This window comes from Lepidochelys kempii, chromosome 15, assembly GCF_965140285.1.
Source record: "Lepidochelys kempii isolate rLepKem1 chromosome 15, rLepKem1.hap1, whole genome shotgun sequence".
NCBI lineage: Eukaryota > Metazoa > Chordata > Testudines > Cheloniidae > Lepidochelys > Lepidochelys kempii.
In genome coordinates, this window is record NC_136394.1 from 32,648,992 (window position 1) to 32,666,286 (window position 17,295).

The 17,295-nt window shown below is 51.8% G+C and overlaps 1 protein-coding gene and 1 long non-coding RNA gene across 3 annotated transcripts in view; one reads left to right on the plus strand and one right to left on the minus strand.

Annotated features, from left to right (window-relative positions):
- Positions 1-4,747, plus strand: part of LOC144929492 (uncharacterized) — a 47,224-nt gene extending 42,477 nt beyond the window's left edge. The window contains exon 3 of the long non-coding RNA XR_013634743.1: positions 4,690-4,747. This is a non-coding gene — a long non-coding RNA (uncharacterized LOC144929492). The remainder of the gene's footprint in view (positions 1-4,689) is intronic.
- The window catches only part of TTC28 (tetratricopeptide repeat domain 28), a 510,509-nt gene that overhangs the window by 31,061 nt on the left and 462,153 nt on the right, over positions 1-17,295 (minus strand). For both annotated transcript variants that reach the window (XM_073313673.2, XM_073313672.2), the window contains exon 14: positions 7,822-7,966. In XM_073313673.2, coding sequence (XP_073169774.1) covers positions 7,822-7,966 — 145 coding nt within the window. The remainder of the gene's footprint in view (positions 1-7,821; positions 7,967-17,295) is intronic.

The window sequence follows — 17,295 nt, forward strand, 5'->3', positions numbered from 1 at the left end:
TTAAGAGGAGTTAAAAATAGTCACTGACCTCTTGCTGTTTTTCCTGCCCTCCTTGCAGCTCTATAGCTCACCCTGCTCCACCGATTGGAGACAAAGATACAGGGTCAGTCACTCTGACATCCAGCTGCCTCAGGAGCCTTCCTGAGAAAAATGTCCTCTCCATTCTGACATATTGTTTACAAGCACCAACAGCTCCTTGAGGGAGGCCTCCCCCTGCACACTGCCTGTGGTGAACCAGACTGCGTGCTCTGCAGCTAAATTTACCAGCCTCTGCTCAATCTTGCCTCTCTCTGCAGAGACCAAGTTGACAAGCAGTAGCTTCCCACCAGGGGGTTGTTGTTTTCCAGAAATGTTTTTTTTATATATTCCGTTTGACTTACTGCTCCGGGAGCTTTAGCTGCAGGCAACATAATGAGACTATCTAAGCCATAGTGACATGTGCCTAGCAGAATTTTCCATTTGTATGGGAAACCCCCAGGGTTTAATATTTTTTCATGTTAGCTGCATGTGTGTTAGGGAAACAGAAATAAAATTATGAGGCACATTTGCATTTCACATACCTCCAAGAGCTATTTTCAGGAGTGAGTTTAAACAAAAAGAAGCTGTTCGATGAAAGCAATGGATGTAAGGTTTGAAGTGCAAAGCATGGGATCCCCTGCTCTGCATCAGGCCAAGGACATGGGCACCACTGGCAGCCATGGGGTTCCAGGTCCCAGCACATGATGGTGGCTGTAAAGGCCACATAATTGTTTGCCTTTGTGATCGACAAATTGCTGGGCACCGGCAGTGGGGTCAGCCACTAAAATGCCAACAAGCTGCTGGTCTGGGTGGTCCCTCTTAGCAGTCACTGCGCTATGGACACCAGTGAGGGGACTGGATATCTGGGCAGAGAAGGAGCTGCCATTTGCTGAGGTGATCATATATGGTCTGCCACTTCTGTCCATCCCCACATATGATTAGTTATTGTAATGCTGGGCAGCAGGCTCTCCGAGGCTTTATCTACAGCCCCTAACACCAGGGACAGCAGCCACAGGGTACCTTGAGTCAGTCTCACAAAATCACAACACAGGGCCCAGCCGTGTTGCTCCTCAGGCTGGAGGGAGATAGCAGGTGCCAAGAACACTTGGAGATCCACTCCCAGCCTAGCCCTAGTCCTTTGGACAAAGGCTGAAGTACAGCTCCCAGATTTAGCTTATTCCAGGACCTTGCAGAAGCCAGCACAAAAAGCCTGCTCAGCAAATGGCTCCTCTCAGAGCTCTCTGACTGTTAGGAGCCTTGCACTAGAATCATCACCAGTAACGTTACTCCCCTCCCTGAAAGCAGGTGCCGCCTTCCTAATTGTAGCCCACAGGGCTAGCTTGCCTTCATTATATTCACTGCCTTGCCTTCATTATATTCTGTTTGCATTATATTCAGCAGTAATGCAAGGAATCTACAGGCCTGTACCCTGTGAGACATTACCTCCAGCAGTTAGCATAAAGCTTGGGGCCCATGAATTCTGGCACAAATGATCTAATGGTCACCCCTGAGTTTTGGGGAACTGAAAATAAAGTGTGCAAGGGGAATTTTGACCATAATGACACCTGCCAACCACAGAAATATGAGAAAACATCCCGATATGACTAACCACAAGAGAGCTACGGCAACGAATTGATGTATATGAGAATAAGTTGAGATCACTGATATACTAACCTATAGGAGAAGTTTCAGAGTAACAGCCGTGTTAGTCTGTATTCGCAAAAAGAAAAGGAGTACTTGTGGCACCTTAGAGACTAACCAATTTATTTGAGCATGAGCTTTCGTGATGAAAGCTCATGCTCAAATAAATTTGTTAGTCTCTAAGGTGCCACAAGTACTCCTTTTCTTTCTATAGGAGAAGGACACTCCAGCATTAGTAAAGTGAGGAAATACAAATAAGGAAGAGAGGAGAAACCCCTAGTGAATATGCATTAGACATGGTGGCATCAGCATAACATATTATAAAAGTTGCATCCCAGCCTACGGGCAGTAGGAGAAAGATGTAGCCCCTGGGAGGTGCCAGAACAACCGCCACTGATGATGAGAGGGAAGGTGATGGTGATGTGGAAGATGATGGCTAACATTTCAGGTTGTTCTACACGAGATGGTGTGAGTATATGATGTGCAGATATACATTCTATGGTATCTCTGTTTATCTTCCTGAGTTGGGGTGTTTGTGACTGAGATAAATGTGTTAATAAAGTATCTGTAAATACAGAAGAGCTCCTACAGAGTGTGTGTTGCTGCTGTGCACGTAATAATTTGAATAATACTGGGCCTGATCTTGGGACAAATACCTGCCAACCCTCAAAGTCATAAATGGGAATTCTTAAGTAATCAATGTAATTATTACATCATCTATAGATCAGGCTACAGAATCCTGGCCATGTTCTCTAGGATTTTCATGCATTGTTACAGAGGTACGGATGAGCTTAAGTTGGTGGACACTGGGTCCAGGCTCATGGCAGTTACATCTCCAGCTGTGAAAGACTTTGTACAGGCAGGACCAATGTGCCAAAAAAACCACTCTCTCTAAAATAATCCTGTATCCCAGAGACTCCCTGGGGTGGCTGGGAATTGTTTCTCTTCTCATACGGCCAGCATTGTGGTCCAGCACAATCACGTGTCTGTTCTCCCTGCTGTCCCAGCTTTAGAAAAGAGCATTAATGTCTGAAAAATTATCCTCATCTTGTCTGCTTAGAAACTCAAGAAGGGAGAGTTAGACTCTGTATTTGTCCTGTTGAGTTATTGTTTTGTGACACTGAAACCTGCTTGAGGATCTCGGACATCAGGTGGTCTGACGTTCTGGGTATGATATAACACTTTGCACCTGGTAAAGCCTGCTATTAATTAATTACAAACTAGCTATATAAAGAATAAACTCCACAGTTCAGACATACCCGCCCCCTCTGTCCTGCTGCCATGGAACCAGATCCACACCTCCCTAAGGAACTTGGAATAACTGGAATCACAGGAAAAGTAAACAACTTTGATAACCAAATACAACTTGATACAGGGACTTCCTGTGGACCACAGATGCCAGTGGACATTTTAAGGTGCCTGAATTGCAAAGGATCGGCAGCTGACCACAATGAACTGATAGTCTGGTCTCTAGATGTCAAACAGCTCACTGGGAGTTAGTAGCTCGAATGAGAAATCTCTGGTGACACCTAAATCCAAACCATTGACACCTTCTCACAAGACCTGATGATGGCAGTGCTGGCTGCTTGGGCAGCTCTCCAGAAATGCTGTTTGCGTCTTGGGAAATCTCATAGGGAGTTCTTATCATGACTGTATATCAGACAGACAGCTTGCCAGAAATCATCTTCCCACCCCTGCCTAATCACTCCTGAGTCTGCGCTCACCTCACCACAAGTATCTCAACCAGGGGCAAACCAGAAGCCTGGAGGCAGCCCCAAGCTCCTGCTCTTCCCCTGCAGGTTGGTTGGAAAGGAGCAGGACATCTGAGCAGCATCCAGATGCCACAGCAACTGAAAAATGTTAGAGAGGCACAGGGTGGGTGTTCCCAAGGCTGTCACCCTCTAGCTGAACAGACTGCAGCAGAGCCAGAGAAGCCACTCCAGAGTTGATACTCAGGTAGGTTAGCAGTGACCACAGCGATCTGGAAACTCAGCAGGTCCCCACTGCTGCTCCTTGTGGCCTATTGTCTGTCATCAGCATTGCAGGTGCAATTGGCTCTCCATCTCCTTTTGCACCCACAGTGGTTCCCTTGCAAGTTTTCTGATGTGGCAGCTTTAGAACCTAAGCCCTTTCTCCTGTGAGGATCAGACTGGAGCTGATATAATGCTTCATGATGGCTGATGTATGCAACTATACTATGCACTTCTTAAAGATAAGTCCAAGTGTAGCTGCCTTCCTGACAGCAAAGGACAGCATGTTTCAAGGAAGCCGCCAAGGCAGCGCTTTCCCCTTAAGCAAAAATTAAATCAAATAGCGGCGTAACGCCTAAGGTAAAGTATTATTCCATTCCGCTTTCCAGATTCTCTGACCCAGGCCCTTAACAACATCACAGCTGCTAAACAAAGACAGTTGTTCAAATAATTATGAGCACTGCATAAAGGGGCTAATCTCTTTAGTCTTGAAGTGTCTGTGATTTATAATGTCAGACTTTTATTTTCAATATTTTTATTGAAAGGCTGAAAACACAAGTCTATATTCTGTCTAGGAAACCTGCAGCCACCTTCCCAGGTCAGCTCACTTTGACAGTGCAGCACTTCCCCCTACTGGACAGAATCATGTAGCCGCTGCAGAGGGAAATACGGGTACCAGCTAGCAAAGCTATCTCTCTGGCTTTCATATAAGATGGGAGAATTAAGACCTGTAGGAAAATGGGGAAGGGGAATTCTGACATTCACAGGCTCCCTGCATCTCTTAGGGAAGAGGTGTCACTACTCTGAGTAACAAAAATACAACAATTAAATCCCTCCCCCAAGAGAAGTCAGGAATGTAGGCGAGATGACAGTGCCCCTCATTAACTCTTCCTGCAGCGAACCCCCAAAACTTGTGCAGTCTGTCACTCTCAGCTACTGCCCCCCTCCTGTACTATGCAGAATCACTGCAGACTTTCCTGATGCCTCAGCACAATTCCAGCTGGCAGATAAACCCAGACGTCTTGTCTCTGATAATACATTGTTGTAAAATTGTTCTCAGCTCTTTAGGTCACTGTGATTCTGTCACATCTCAACACCCCACAGCAAACATCTCAGCAGGCACCTGAAGTCATTCCCTGTCTACAGCGGTGGTGTGTGAGTGGTAAGTGCAGTCCTCTTCTTGTGCGATTTCTCTCCTATGCGCAGAAGCTCTGCCTTGTCCACACGCTGCATTCCCTGCGGGTCTCTCGCACACGGTGCTGCTCCCATGCACCCCAGATTGTCTGGGCCCTTTAACAGCATGTGGCTGTAGCAATGAGGTCACATGGTCTGGTTCGTCTCCTTGTCAGCTCTCTCCTGTTCTCCCCGCTGCTCACCAGCAGCTCTCCCTGCATTGTACACTCAAGATCAGCCTGACAAGAGTGCCCAGAAACCTCACGCCTCCAGGTGCCCCAAACCACCAGAGCAATATCCTGTCTGAGCTCCAACACAGCCAGCAACCCAACCTGTGCCCAGCAGCCTCCCGTCACAGCCTGCGCCTAGGGCCCTGGGAAGCACTTTCCTACTGACTATGCCAGGCTCTTGTTGTAACACAGCATTGCGGGATGGGTGGGGAAAGGAGAGGAGGACAAGGCTTTCAGGTCTACTCAGACTCACATCATTCAATATACAGAAGCCTAAGGAAACCTGGGGTGAAAACACCCTTCACATGGCCGTGCAGTGGAGAAGCAGGCTCTGGGGATTCACTGACTCCGTCTGCACGTTGTTTAACAGCAGTAAAAGGAACTGAGAACGACCTTGTGGGGATATAACTTACATGGCTTTGCAATAGATGTGGAGTATAAATCAGGACAAGCTAGTATGGACTCAATAAGCCTCTAGTTAGAATGCTCTCTGCAGCTTTGGTCACCTCTTGTTCGGAAGGACAGAGCTGAGATTGAGACGGCAGGGCAGGGGACAGCCAGGTTTGGGCTGGAGTTCGGGGAAAGGAATCAGCCTTGGCCTCTCTCAGCCTTGAGGAAGGGAATTCTGCAGGATCTAATGAGGGTGCAGGAGGAGCATCAGAAAGGCAAGTTGCAGAAAGGCTGAGGAGCCACCTTAGAGTCAGTCCTGGAAAGTACAAGGTCAGCAGGCCGACGGGCAGGAGTTAACAGCTGCAACTGGCTAGGAGTCAGCAATTCTACGCTGGTGTACTCCAGGGCTCTGCAAACAGTAGCTATCGAACTGCACAGCCCAGGAGAGGGGTAAGAGAACATCCTCACTATGCAGGTTATCATTTATGTTTGAGGCAGCGCCTAGACCTACCCATCAGGATGGGTGTGATACAAACACAGAGTAAGGCATGGGCCCTGCCCCAAAGAGCTTATAGGCCAAATACACAAAAAGCAGGCGAAGGGAGAGCAAAGATCCCGCACACATGCAAAGAGGCCAGGGAGTGACTAGCAAAAGGCTTCTTTATTTCAACCTTGTTTTACCCCTGGCCTGCTTGCTACACATTCCGCATTTAACCTCAGGTGTCAATTTCATTGATCACTAACTTGAGCATTTTCAGAGTTTGAAAAGGGTTGGAAACCAGAGGCCCAGAGAGGGGACATGACTTGCCCCTGGTCACTCAGCAAGTCGCTGGTAGAGCTGGGATTAGAATCCCAGCCCCCGGACTCCTCACCCAGAGCTCAGGCACTAGCCCAAGTGGTGTCAGAGATCTGGTTAGTCTGGTAGGATTCCCTTCCACACCAATGGGTTGAATTCTCTTCGCATCCGCTCCATGCGATGCGCTCCTGCATATGACCACCGTGCCACTATGCTGCATGTGGCGCCTTTCAGATTCTTTGCATGGGATGAACTGATACCTGGAACACCCCATCACACATACAGCATGCAACCAACCCCTCTGCATGAGACACTCCACACATCCCATACCTGCTGCATGGAACACCCTGCCACAGAGCACCCTGTCTCTGAAAAGATGCAGCAGAAATTCACAGGCTCAGAGATGGGCAGCAAAAATATTAAAAGTCCTGGAGAGGCACTCTGATAAAAACACAACATGGGGGAAAGCTGAGGAATCTAAGAAGATAGTAATAGTCAGCCCCTCTCCCGCCCCCTGCGGAGACAAGCTGCCTGGGAGTGCTCTGCGCAGAACGTTCAGTCAGTCAGAGCTCAGCAGATGTCACACTTATCAGCATCCTTAGAAAGGGACATGGGGACCCTCCTGGGATCTCACTGAGGGAGCCAGGGCTGAATTCAACCTGCAGCTACTCCATTCTGTGGATCACCCTGTAGCCAGACTGCCCCCTTTTTCAGATCCCATCTCCTTGCCCAGCCCCTCTTCTGGTGGGTCAAGAAAAATGTTTCACTCTGCACCCAGGGGCAGGCCATTCCCATGGCCGAAGACCCACCGGCACAGACCAAGATGAGTCAAACACATGGGAATCCTACATGGAAACCCACAGGCACAACCCCCAACCCTCAGCATTTCAGACAGCGTCCCAGCCTGGGATAAGTGAACACATTAATGCAGCTACACTAGCAGCCCCAGGTAGTGGAAAGTACAGAGAAGAGGTTGGGCAGAGGGCTCTTTTATCGCTGTATGCGGGAACATATACACCGGCAGGGTTTGGGTTCTGTCTGGTAACAAGTCACAGGAGGAGGTAACAGTGAATGGTCCTGGGCTGAGAGCCTGGGACACTGAGGCAGTCTTTATCCTAAGAATGGATACAGCATAGGCATTACCAGGGCAAGCTTCCTCACCAACATGCCACTCCCTGAGATCCCTGTCCTAGAGGGATCTCCTTGGGAGTGAGAAGAGAGTTCACTCTTTATGAAACAGTCCACCCTTGGCCTCTCTGCTAAGGCTACCAAGTGGTGAAGCTGGACATATGGACATGTCTCCCACTTGGAACTGGACTGAGATCCACCAAACTCATTTCATGTAGGGTCCACTGAACAGCCACCCATTGGAAGTACTTGCAGTTGCTATTCCTCTCCTGGATTCAATCCAGCAATGCTCCGTATTACCAACTCCCTGAGCTATCCAGTCACCCAGCTGGGCCACACTGGAACCAGGCACCCACCAGTGAAAAGTTCTGTGCTTCGTTTCCAAGCCTTGAGTTATCTAGCCTCTTCCTTTCCAAGCCCCAAAAAGTTTTGGTAAGTTGGACTCTGCAACTTTTGCCTGTACCAAGGCACTTACCCCTTCCATGGGCCCTATCAACAGGTCATAGAGCGCACGTAATGGGGGTTTGGAGAAGGTGCTCTGCCTCCTGGGAAGAGAGGATGTTCCATCCTTAGCAGGACACATGGTGCTGCTGAACAGACTGGTCATGCTCTGACAGCTCCTGTGGATAGAAGGAAAGCGAGAGGTTAACTGGAAACGTGTGGAGATCTGAAGTGGATTGTCCTGGCATAACCTTAGCTGCCCAGAAGCCAGTCCCCAGGCCTGCCCAGGAAAGGCTGCTATTCCAGGAGCAGCTTTCCTCCCTGGTTTGATTATCCCATTCAGTTGCACACCACACAGAACAATGAGAGAAACCACAGGGTGAACCAGCTGCAGACAACAGCTTACATTTCTATGGAGTTTCTCTACAGAATCAAATGTCCCAAAGTGCTGTTCAAAGCACTTAATTACATACTTGTGTGCAGCGATTGTGTGCAGGCGAATGTGAGACCCATTAAGACTTGCCTGCAGCCGCAGGAACATTTACATTGGCGCTAGGCACCAATTAATCTGAGATGGCATCAAAAGGCAAACATGACAAAGGGAGCGCTGGGCAGACACCTGTGCTTGCTGCCCTTAGTCGGCATGGTCCCATACAGAGGAAAGCCTCCCTGAGGGAGCCCAGCTCCCTCCCCTTGGGCTGGGAGCCAGCAAGCTGCTGACTTGGAGCTACAGCCTCTGTTAGACACAGCTGCGTCCTTCAGCTGCAAGAGTGACCCTGAGAATGCCCAACATCCCCCTAAACCCAAGCGGACAGCACTGGGCCCAGAGTAAGTCCTGTGCACCTACGGCCACAAGCATCACACAGCACTTCTCCGTCAGGCCCAGTCAGAGCACTGGAATCTGCCGTGAAACAGCCGCAGGACAAGACACACACACACACACACGCTAACTAACAGCAGACCATGCATCCGATGAAGTGAGCTGTAGCTCTCGAAAGCTCATGCTCAAATAAATTGGTTAGTCTCTAAGGTGCCACAAGTACTCCTTTTCTTTTTGTGAATACAGACTAACATGGCTGTTACTCTGAAAGCAGACCAGAGGGAATCAGGTGCTCTGGGACCCAGCCCTAGTGCCGGCAGGAGGGAGCAGACGCCGGACATGGGCGTCCCAGGGATCAGCGAGTGGCCCCTCTCACACCTGTTACCCAAGCACTTTTCAGGGGGGAGTTCAGAGCTCGGCCTCCCAACCCCAGTACTTAAGACTCCAGCCTGCCTCACTGCAGCTTCCTCCTTAAGTGAGTGCAGGACAAAAACTCACCAGAGACAAGGCTGCCGATCAATCCATGGCCCTGCAGATTCGTCTCCCGGCTGGTGTTCCATCTTTGCCACCTCATTTCGTTGCTGGGAGATACTTTGCTCCCTCCTTCCTATTCCCTGGGGGCAGCACTAACTGCTGCTTCTCCCAACCATCGCCTGCACATTTAGAGCCGCTCTCTCTGCACTAGCCGACACAGAGGTTCATTGCTGAGGTCCAGATGTGAGCACTGCAACTCCACTGTACAGTGCCCAAATGCCAGCACCCAAAGCTGTGCCCCCACAATGCCCCAGTGCCACTGCACCGAACCCTTCTCCCCAGACCTGGCCCAAGAGGGGCTGCTGAGTTGGATTCCTGCCAGCCCCTTCTACACTCAGCAAAGGGTCAGTCGCCTCTAGTGCTGTTCTGAGTTGGCTTTCTCTGAGCATGCAGTGACCTCCAGCAGGCTGCAGCCTGACACGATCCTCTGTGCCACTCAGACTCACAATCCGGGGCCATTCTCTGCTTCTCCCCAGCCTGCCGGGCTCTTTCCTGCACAACATGTACTGTAGTATTGAAAGTGAGACCCACCCCACTGTCCAACAGCTCCTGCAGTTATCCAGGCCCTAGCCATCTCCTGCCTTCTGGCCCCCAGAACTCAGCCCACCTCAGCACATCACTGTCCTACTGAGCCCTTCACCATCTTCCCTTTGTACCCTGAATCCAGTTCAAGATCCTCATCTCTGTGGCCCCCCCCAACTCCACCTGGATGGCATCTCTCCTCTCCCTGGGCCTCTTCACTCCAGCTGCACTGTTCCCGCAGTGCCCTTCCCCAGCTCCCATCACTGTGGACAGAACAGCCTCCCAGCATCAGCGTGCCAGGCCCCATCCACTCCTCATCACATCCCCCTCTTGGGTGAGGTTCCCTGCCCTGGGCTGCCCTCTCCTCCCCAGTATCAGCAGAAGGAAGGAAGTGGAATTAAAAGTAACTGCCAGGGCTCCTGATGCCCAGCGGCTGGTCTGGGTGCAATAACTGGACTATGAGCTCCTTAGTGGGATGTGAGCTCTGCCTGGGCCCTTACAGCACCCAACAAAGAACAAGAAGGATGTTTTGAACCATCAGGTCCTGGCCAGGCCAGCTGGAGTCCGAGGAAGGTGTTTAAGCCAAGCGTGCGGCTCTCCCTTCCAGGCACAGCCCAGAGCCACGTCTGCCTGCGCTGGCCATCAACACCTGCACCACCCACCTAGACCAGGGCGCCAGGCCGAGCATGAACAATCCCCTTGATGGAGTTCTGAGTGACCCCGCCCGGCGCGGCAAGTTACAACCCCAGCGAGATGCTCCTTCTCCCGCTGGCGTTCCCATGCTGCTCAGTGCTGAGACCCCGGGGCCAGACTCAACCTCTCCTGCACACGCTGTACGGGCACAGGGCCCCTCCGCCAAACGACCCCTCCCCCCACGTGCTGCTTGGGCACAGGGCCCCTCTGCAGAACAACCCCCTCACATCCCCCACCCGCTGTACGGGCACATGGCCCCTCCGCCAACCCCCTCCTCCCACGTGCACACAGCCCCTCTGCCAAACAACCTCCCCACCCCCACATGCTGTACGGGCACATGGCCCCTCTGCCAAACAACCCCCTTCCCCCCCCATGCTGCATGGGCACACGGCCCTCTGCCAAACAACCCTCCCACCCCCACATGTGCTGCATGGGCACACGGCCCCTCCACCAAACAACCCCCCCCCCATTCCCAGGGCTGCATGTTTCTATTCCTTGTGCTGAATGTCCCCATTTCTCTGTGCAGGTCACACACACCCACAGTGCTATCAACAGATGACAGAGACAAAAGCCAGAAGTGGGAAGTACTCAGAAACCCAGGAAATCAAAGCCAAAGTAAGTTCCTAATGGACAGGCCAATCAATCCAGTGAAATACATTAACAAAGCCTCTGTTATTAGCATAGATTTTTCTTAGCAGATTATATACCCTGCCAAGGGTAAACCATGCATCCTTGGTGTGTCTTTACACTTACACACTAGGCTAGTATGCCGGTGAAGCCACAGAATCAACACATTACACTCCTTCTGCTCCTGAGAAACACCCTCTTGTTGGGAACACTGGGGCATGGCCACTAGGTAACTCGAGGGGATGGAAGACCACAAGTGTCGATGAAGCCCCCTCGCACTAGGCCCCGGTGTCCTTGGCCCCCCCTCCTGCCTGGAGGCACTCACAGCAGCTCTGCGTGCTAGGCCCAAGTGTCCTTGGCCCCCCGGCCTGGAGGCACACACAGCAGTTATGCTGAGAATCTGCAACAGTATGTTGCAGAGTCAGACTGCCTAAAACTAAGCAAGGCCAAACAGGGGAAATATGGAAGAACAATGCTGAATAAAGCAGCTTTATGTATAGTTTAACAAATGATACAGAGAATCAGGGAACTAGCTGGGAACTGGATTGGCTGGCTATATGAATACTTGGAGCAGCTTGCTATTAAATAAGTATGCTAAAAAAAAGAATGTATAAAATCCTGTGTAACTTCCTGCTCTGTTGTACAGGATTTGAGATTCAAATCTCCCTGTACCTTTTTGAAGCTTCAAATAAACTTTTCTGCTTCTCCACCCCGTTGTGATTATTGGGTGTAGCACACCGGGTAGCGAACCAACTCAAGCTGTTGTTCAGCCTCTCGGGTGCCGGCAACACTCTCATCTCATTGACTGACTAACCAGAGGTGGATTACTGCATGGGCCCATGGGGCCATGACTGGGGGCCCTGGAAAAATCTCCCCCTGCTGTGGCCCCAGGCCTCTTGCTCCCCGCCGCGATTCCAGGGCCACAGCAGAGGCACAGAGTTTCTCCAGTCTTAGGGCCGCAGTGGAGTGGGGGGGAAAGGAGTGAGTGAAGGGCACGGCTGTGGGGGAAGGGGCAGAATGGGGCAGGGCTGTGGGTGAAATAGAGACCACAGGCGGAAGGGGGTGGGGCCACAGTTCTGGCACTGGGGGCCCCCCCAATTTGCTCCGGCCCAGGACCCTACGAGACCTTAATCCACTGCTGTGACTAACACCTCTCCCTCCCTAGCCCCCTGACTGCTGTCCTGGGGCTGGCTGCACTCCATTCATGGAAGGAAGGAAGCTGCTCAGCATTAACTGCACTTTACATTCATGGCCTAAAGGGGAGATGTTTCAAATGGCAATTAGGAGCCCTAATTTAGCACCCTAAGGCTCTCTGAGCCATTGAAAACTCCCCCTACATTTTTACGAAGACGAGAGGTCTGCTTGTGCCTGGAACTGCACATGTATGCTCAGGCATCAGGACTGTGCCTGCAAGACGCTTGACTGTGTGCACAGTTCCCCATTGCAACCACATACACAAATACAGATGCAAAACTGTGCACAGAACTGGGTCCTCAGCATTATACAGAAAGATGATCTAATTCATCCTCGCAGCCCCTGAATGGGGGAGGGAGAGATTATTCCCATTTCTGAAAGGGCCTGAGCCATCTGATGGGACCTAACAGGAGCTATGCGTGCTCAGCACATCTGATAATCTGACTGAAGTGATTTGCACAAGGCTGCACAATAAGTCTGTGACAGAGCTAGGACTGGCCCCAGCCCTGTGCTCGCCCCAGTGGACCAGGTTGCTCCCTGGCTCTATTGTGCTGGCTGAGAGAGCTGATCTCCCTTCATGGAGTTTAACTGTTTTCACGCTTTGCAAAGTGCAGATTTTAAAATCAGTTCAGGAAATCCAAGTGATATTTCCCCAGCTCCACCCAGGCCTCAGCACTCCACTTCTACACCTCCACAGGACTGGGGTGTCCAATTGCTTCTTTGGGGTGGATGGTTGTAGACTAGAGGGCTGGAGTAATGTCCCAGCATTGCAGAAAGCAGCTATGTGCCAGCAGGTGGCACTATTATCCTCTCTCTCACCATTAAATAATTATAACAGACATTTATTACAGGCGGCTTGATTACTCTAAACAGCAAAGTCTCCATCTGAAAGGGTTTTGCAGCCAGGCAGCCTTGGATTTATCAGCTTACCACTCAGATGTTTTTTTATTAGTCCAAATCCAAAGGAGTAACATAAATTGTTCACTTTCTAAACCCTTGGAGCGGGAGGAGAACAAATCCACACAAGGGGAGGAAGGACAAAGCTCCTTTGTGCATGACATGTGAGATCTGGCACCTGCTGCCAACTTCCCCCTCTCTCATGTGCACACACTCCCCCTCCCAGCAGCTCTCTGTGCCAGTGAGGCGGTCTGGCCAAGTGTCCCATTTACAGGGTCTCGGGGCTGGTTTCCTGCAGATGCTCTTGCTGTTGCCTAACAGCAGGCCTGAGCTGCAGCGTTCCTGGCCTGGCTGTGTGCTGTGTGTTCTCCCCTAATGCCTGGAACAACACCTCAACCCTGCACAGACGCTGCCGTGCTGCTGATCTCACCCTTTGCTGCTGATCTCAAACCAGGCTGTGGAGATGACTGCATATCAGTGTCACTGTGCTTTGACCCTCAAAGAGGCCCAAGAGTGACCTTGCAAGCTCCACAGAGAAAAGGGGAGAGATCACGTGCTGCACCTCCCACTGATCTGGTCTAAGGCAGGCCCAAGAGGGACAGACTGGGTAGGACACCTGGGTGTAGGAAAGGGTCACACAGGGAGCACCAGAGACAAGGCTGCCGATCCCACCTCCATGCATCAGGGCCTGGCACCACTCAGGACTCCAAACAAGTCAGACAGTATTCACAGGCATGGACAAAGACCATGAGACAGGAGTCTGGGGGCGGCAGCCGAGCTGGATGGGAACTGATGGGAGGGAAGCTGGGAATGGGCGACAGGGGTTGGATCACTCGATGATTACCTGTTCTGTTCATTCCCTCTGGGGCACCTGACATTGACCACTGTCGGAAGACAGGATACTGGGCTAGATGGACCTTTGGTCTGACCCAGTATTGCCGTTCTTATGTTAAGTGTAATGTTCTGTCCTTGGAAAGGTTTCTCAGGACCAGGATGGAACTTCAGAGCAGGAGATGTGGCTGACATCTCAGCTAGCTTAGCGCCCCAACCACTGGGCGACTGGCTATTCTGGGCTACAGTTCCCCCGAATCAACGGTCTTGGTTTTGTGATGAAACGCCATGAAAACAAATTTAGAAAGTACCATTTTTCACACACCGAGTTTCTTGTTCTCCAGCCCATGCCCGCCAGAAGCACTTTCACAGCCTCAGAACAGCAGACATCCACTGGACATGCCTCCACCAAAACTGGTACCCAGAGAGCCTAATCCCAGAGATGCCACCCCAGATGCACAGCCAGGATCATTCTCACTCTCACATCGAGCTGCACGGAGTGCTAGAAATACCCAGATTTGAGCTCCCCGGGTCTGCTTTCAACTGGTTCCCGAACCCACAGACCACCCAGCCCTCTCTGCCATGTGGCCTGTGTTCAGGCAGCCCCAGTGCTGCTCAGAGCAGGCCAGTACCCTTAGCCGGCACAGGGCCAATTAGATAAGGGGCTTCTCGGCCACTGCTTTCATCTGTCTCCCGAAAACTCACATCAGCCTAGGCCAGCCAGACACCCCTTCACTGCCTGATCAGGCCTGACACTGCTCCAGAAAGACTGACTACATGCTTCTCCTCCACGAGGGCACAGCCACAGCAGGAGAGCCCTGAACTATTAGGGAAACAGCTCTGCTCTCCTCCGTGCTGGAATGCATGTTGTACGGGGGGAGGTGAGCATGATCAGATACCACAGGGATGGGCAGCAGGTAAAACCCTGAATGAGATAAGACCGACTGTGTCTGGGAGACGGTATACAGGGCGTGTACAGCTATGGTAGGGTCATGGGCTGCTTTCGCCCTTCATTAATTTCAGCCCCCGCTTTGCTGTGCTATGTCCTTTGGGGGCATTCACGCTGGCATGTCGCCAGGCAAACACCCTTCTGATGAACTTAAGCATCCAAATGCAAGACCTGAGCATCCTGCTTGGGCCTTGCATCGTTCTTAGAAAGCATGTCCTTCTATTCTCTATTCATAGACAAAAGACTTCACTTTCCTGCCCCCGCAGCATAAGTGCCAATGAAGCAGGAGCCTCAGTGCCAGCCTGCTGCTGGGTATCCACAGGTTTTACAGCTTCCTGTTAAAAGGTGTATAGTGCCCCTGACTTCTGTACAACACCCTACACTTTGCTTCTGCATCTCACAGCACATATGCAACCAGCAGGAGGCATTAACATGCCGATGCTGCCTGGGTAGACTAGTAATCACGCCCTGGGGAACTAGAGGGTGGTTTTAATTCTTGATCGCTATTTGATTCAGTTGGTTGATTTTTTAATCTGAGAGGCTAAAATGAGAATGGACAGTGTTCCCACAGTGATTCTCTGAGAGGCCAGACATCCCTTGTTCATTCTGGGCAACAGCAGAGTGGGAACACTATCCATTCCCATTTTCTCTCCTTCCAGCCTAATTCTTTGTCACATAGAACTTAACCCAGGGATGGGCAAACTTTTTGGCCTAAGGACCACATCTGGGTATGGAAATTGTATGGTGGGCCATGAATGCTCACAAAATTGGGGGTTGGGGTGTGGGAGAGGATGAGGGCTCTGAGGTGGGGCCAGAAATGAGGAGTTCAGGGTATGGGAGGGGGCTCTGGACTGGCGCAGGAGGTTGGGGTGCAGGGGGCTGCGGTGCGGGGGCGGTGAGAGCTCCAGATGGGGGTGTGGGCTCGGGGGTGAGGCTGGGGATGAAAGGTTGGGGGTGCAGGAGGGTGCTCTGGGCTGGGACCGAGGGGCTCAGAGGGCAAGAGGGGGATCAGGGCGCAGGAGGGGGTCGGGGTGCAGGCTCTGGGTGGCGTTAACCTCAATCAGCTCCTGGAAGCAGCAGCATATCCTGCCTCTGGCTTCTATGTGGAGGCACGGCCAGGCGGCTCTGCGTGCTGCGCTGTCTGCAGGCGCCGCCTCTGCAGCTCCCATTGGCTGCGGTTCCTGGCCAATGGGAGCTGCAGAGCCGGCGCTTGGGGCGAGGGCTGCATACAGAGCCCCCTGGCTGCCCCTATACATAGGAGCTGGAGGAGCGACATGCCACTGCTTCCAGAAGCTGCGCAGAGCCACAGCACACATGGAGCAGGGCAAGCCCTAGATCCCGCTCCCCTACGGGAGCTCGAGGCAGGGTCGGCTCTAGGCTTTTTGCCGCCCCAAGTTCCAAGAGCACAAATGCCCAAGCAAGAAAAAAAAAAAAAAAGGTGCTTGCTGGTGCCTAGAGCCGGTCCTGGCTCAAGGGTCGGATTAAAACGTCTGATGGGCCGGATGTGGCCCCGGGCCATCGTTCGCCCACCCCTGACTTAACCTGACTCCTTGCTGAATCTGGGGTTGTGACGAGCAAGCTCTCCCCATTGTCTCGGGCTGTGTGTGTCACATGGCACCAGCTGCACAGTCCACAACACACAGTACAGTAGAACTGAACACAGAAAAGTATCACTGGTCTGCAAAGCTCCCTCTGCCCTCCCCGCTGTGCACAGCCCTTCGTTTAATTGTCTGTCAGGAGCTGACCTGAGAGAAGAGGCCTAGCCAGGCCGGCAGAGGGCAGCTGAACTCCAGCATTGGCCCCTACTCTCACTTTGTTTCCAAGCCTGAGCCTGGAATCAAATGGCTGTGGCAGGATTATGGCGGTCACTAAAACTTCCCTAATTTCCAGGGAAAGTGATTCACATAGCAGGTGTGGTCTCACACGGGCCACAGAAGGGTAGTTCGCTATTCTACCGGATCTCAACATATTTAATGAGATCAGCAAGGAGATATGGAGCATTTCCAGTGCTACTCCACATCTCTCTCCAGGAGGAAGTTAGGTCAGCGCCTGGAGTCGCAGTCCCCATGCCTCTCCCAGCATCTGCAAACTGACTTACTGCGCGTGCGACTCCCAGGAGACTTACTTCACACACCTCGGCTTCCACGTGACAGAAAAGACATTCAGGCACCATATGACTGACTTGCAGTGAGCCCGGATATAGAATTGATGCGCATCACCCTCCTGCAATCACAATAGCTAGTGTGGAGAACAAGCAAGCAAAACGTCCCAGCAGCCCCCAGGGAATTCCTTCCTGATCCCCAGCTGGTGCCCGGGTCATCATGGTTGGGGAAGTTTGAATGGGAGCAAACGGAGATTCTGAGAGTGGGAATGGACCAGTGCTGGTGCCAACGTTTCAGCCCCAGGCTCGCACGCGGGGAGCCTCTGTCCCAGCTGACGTG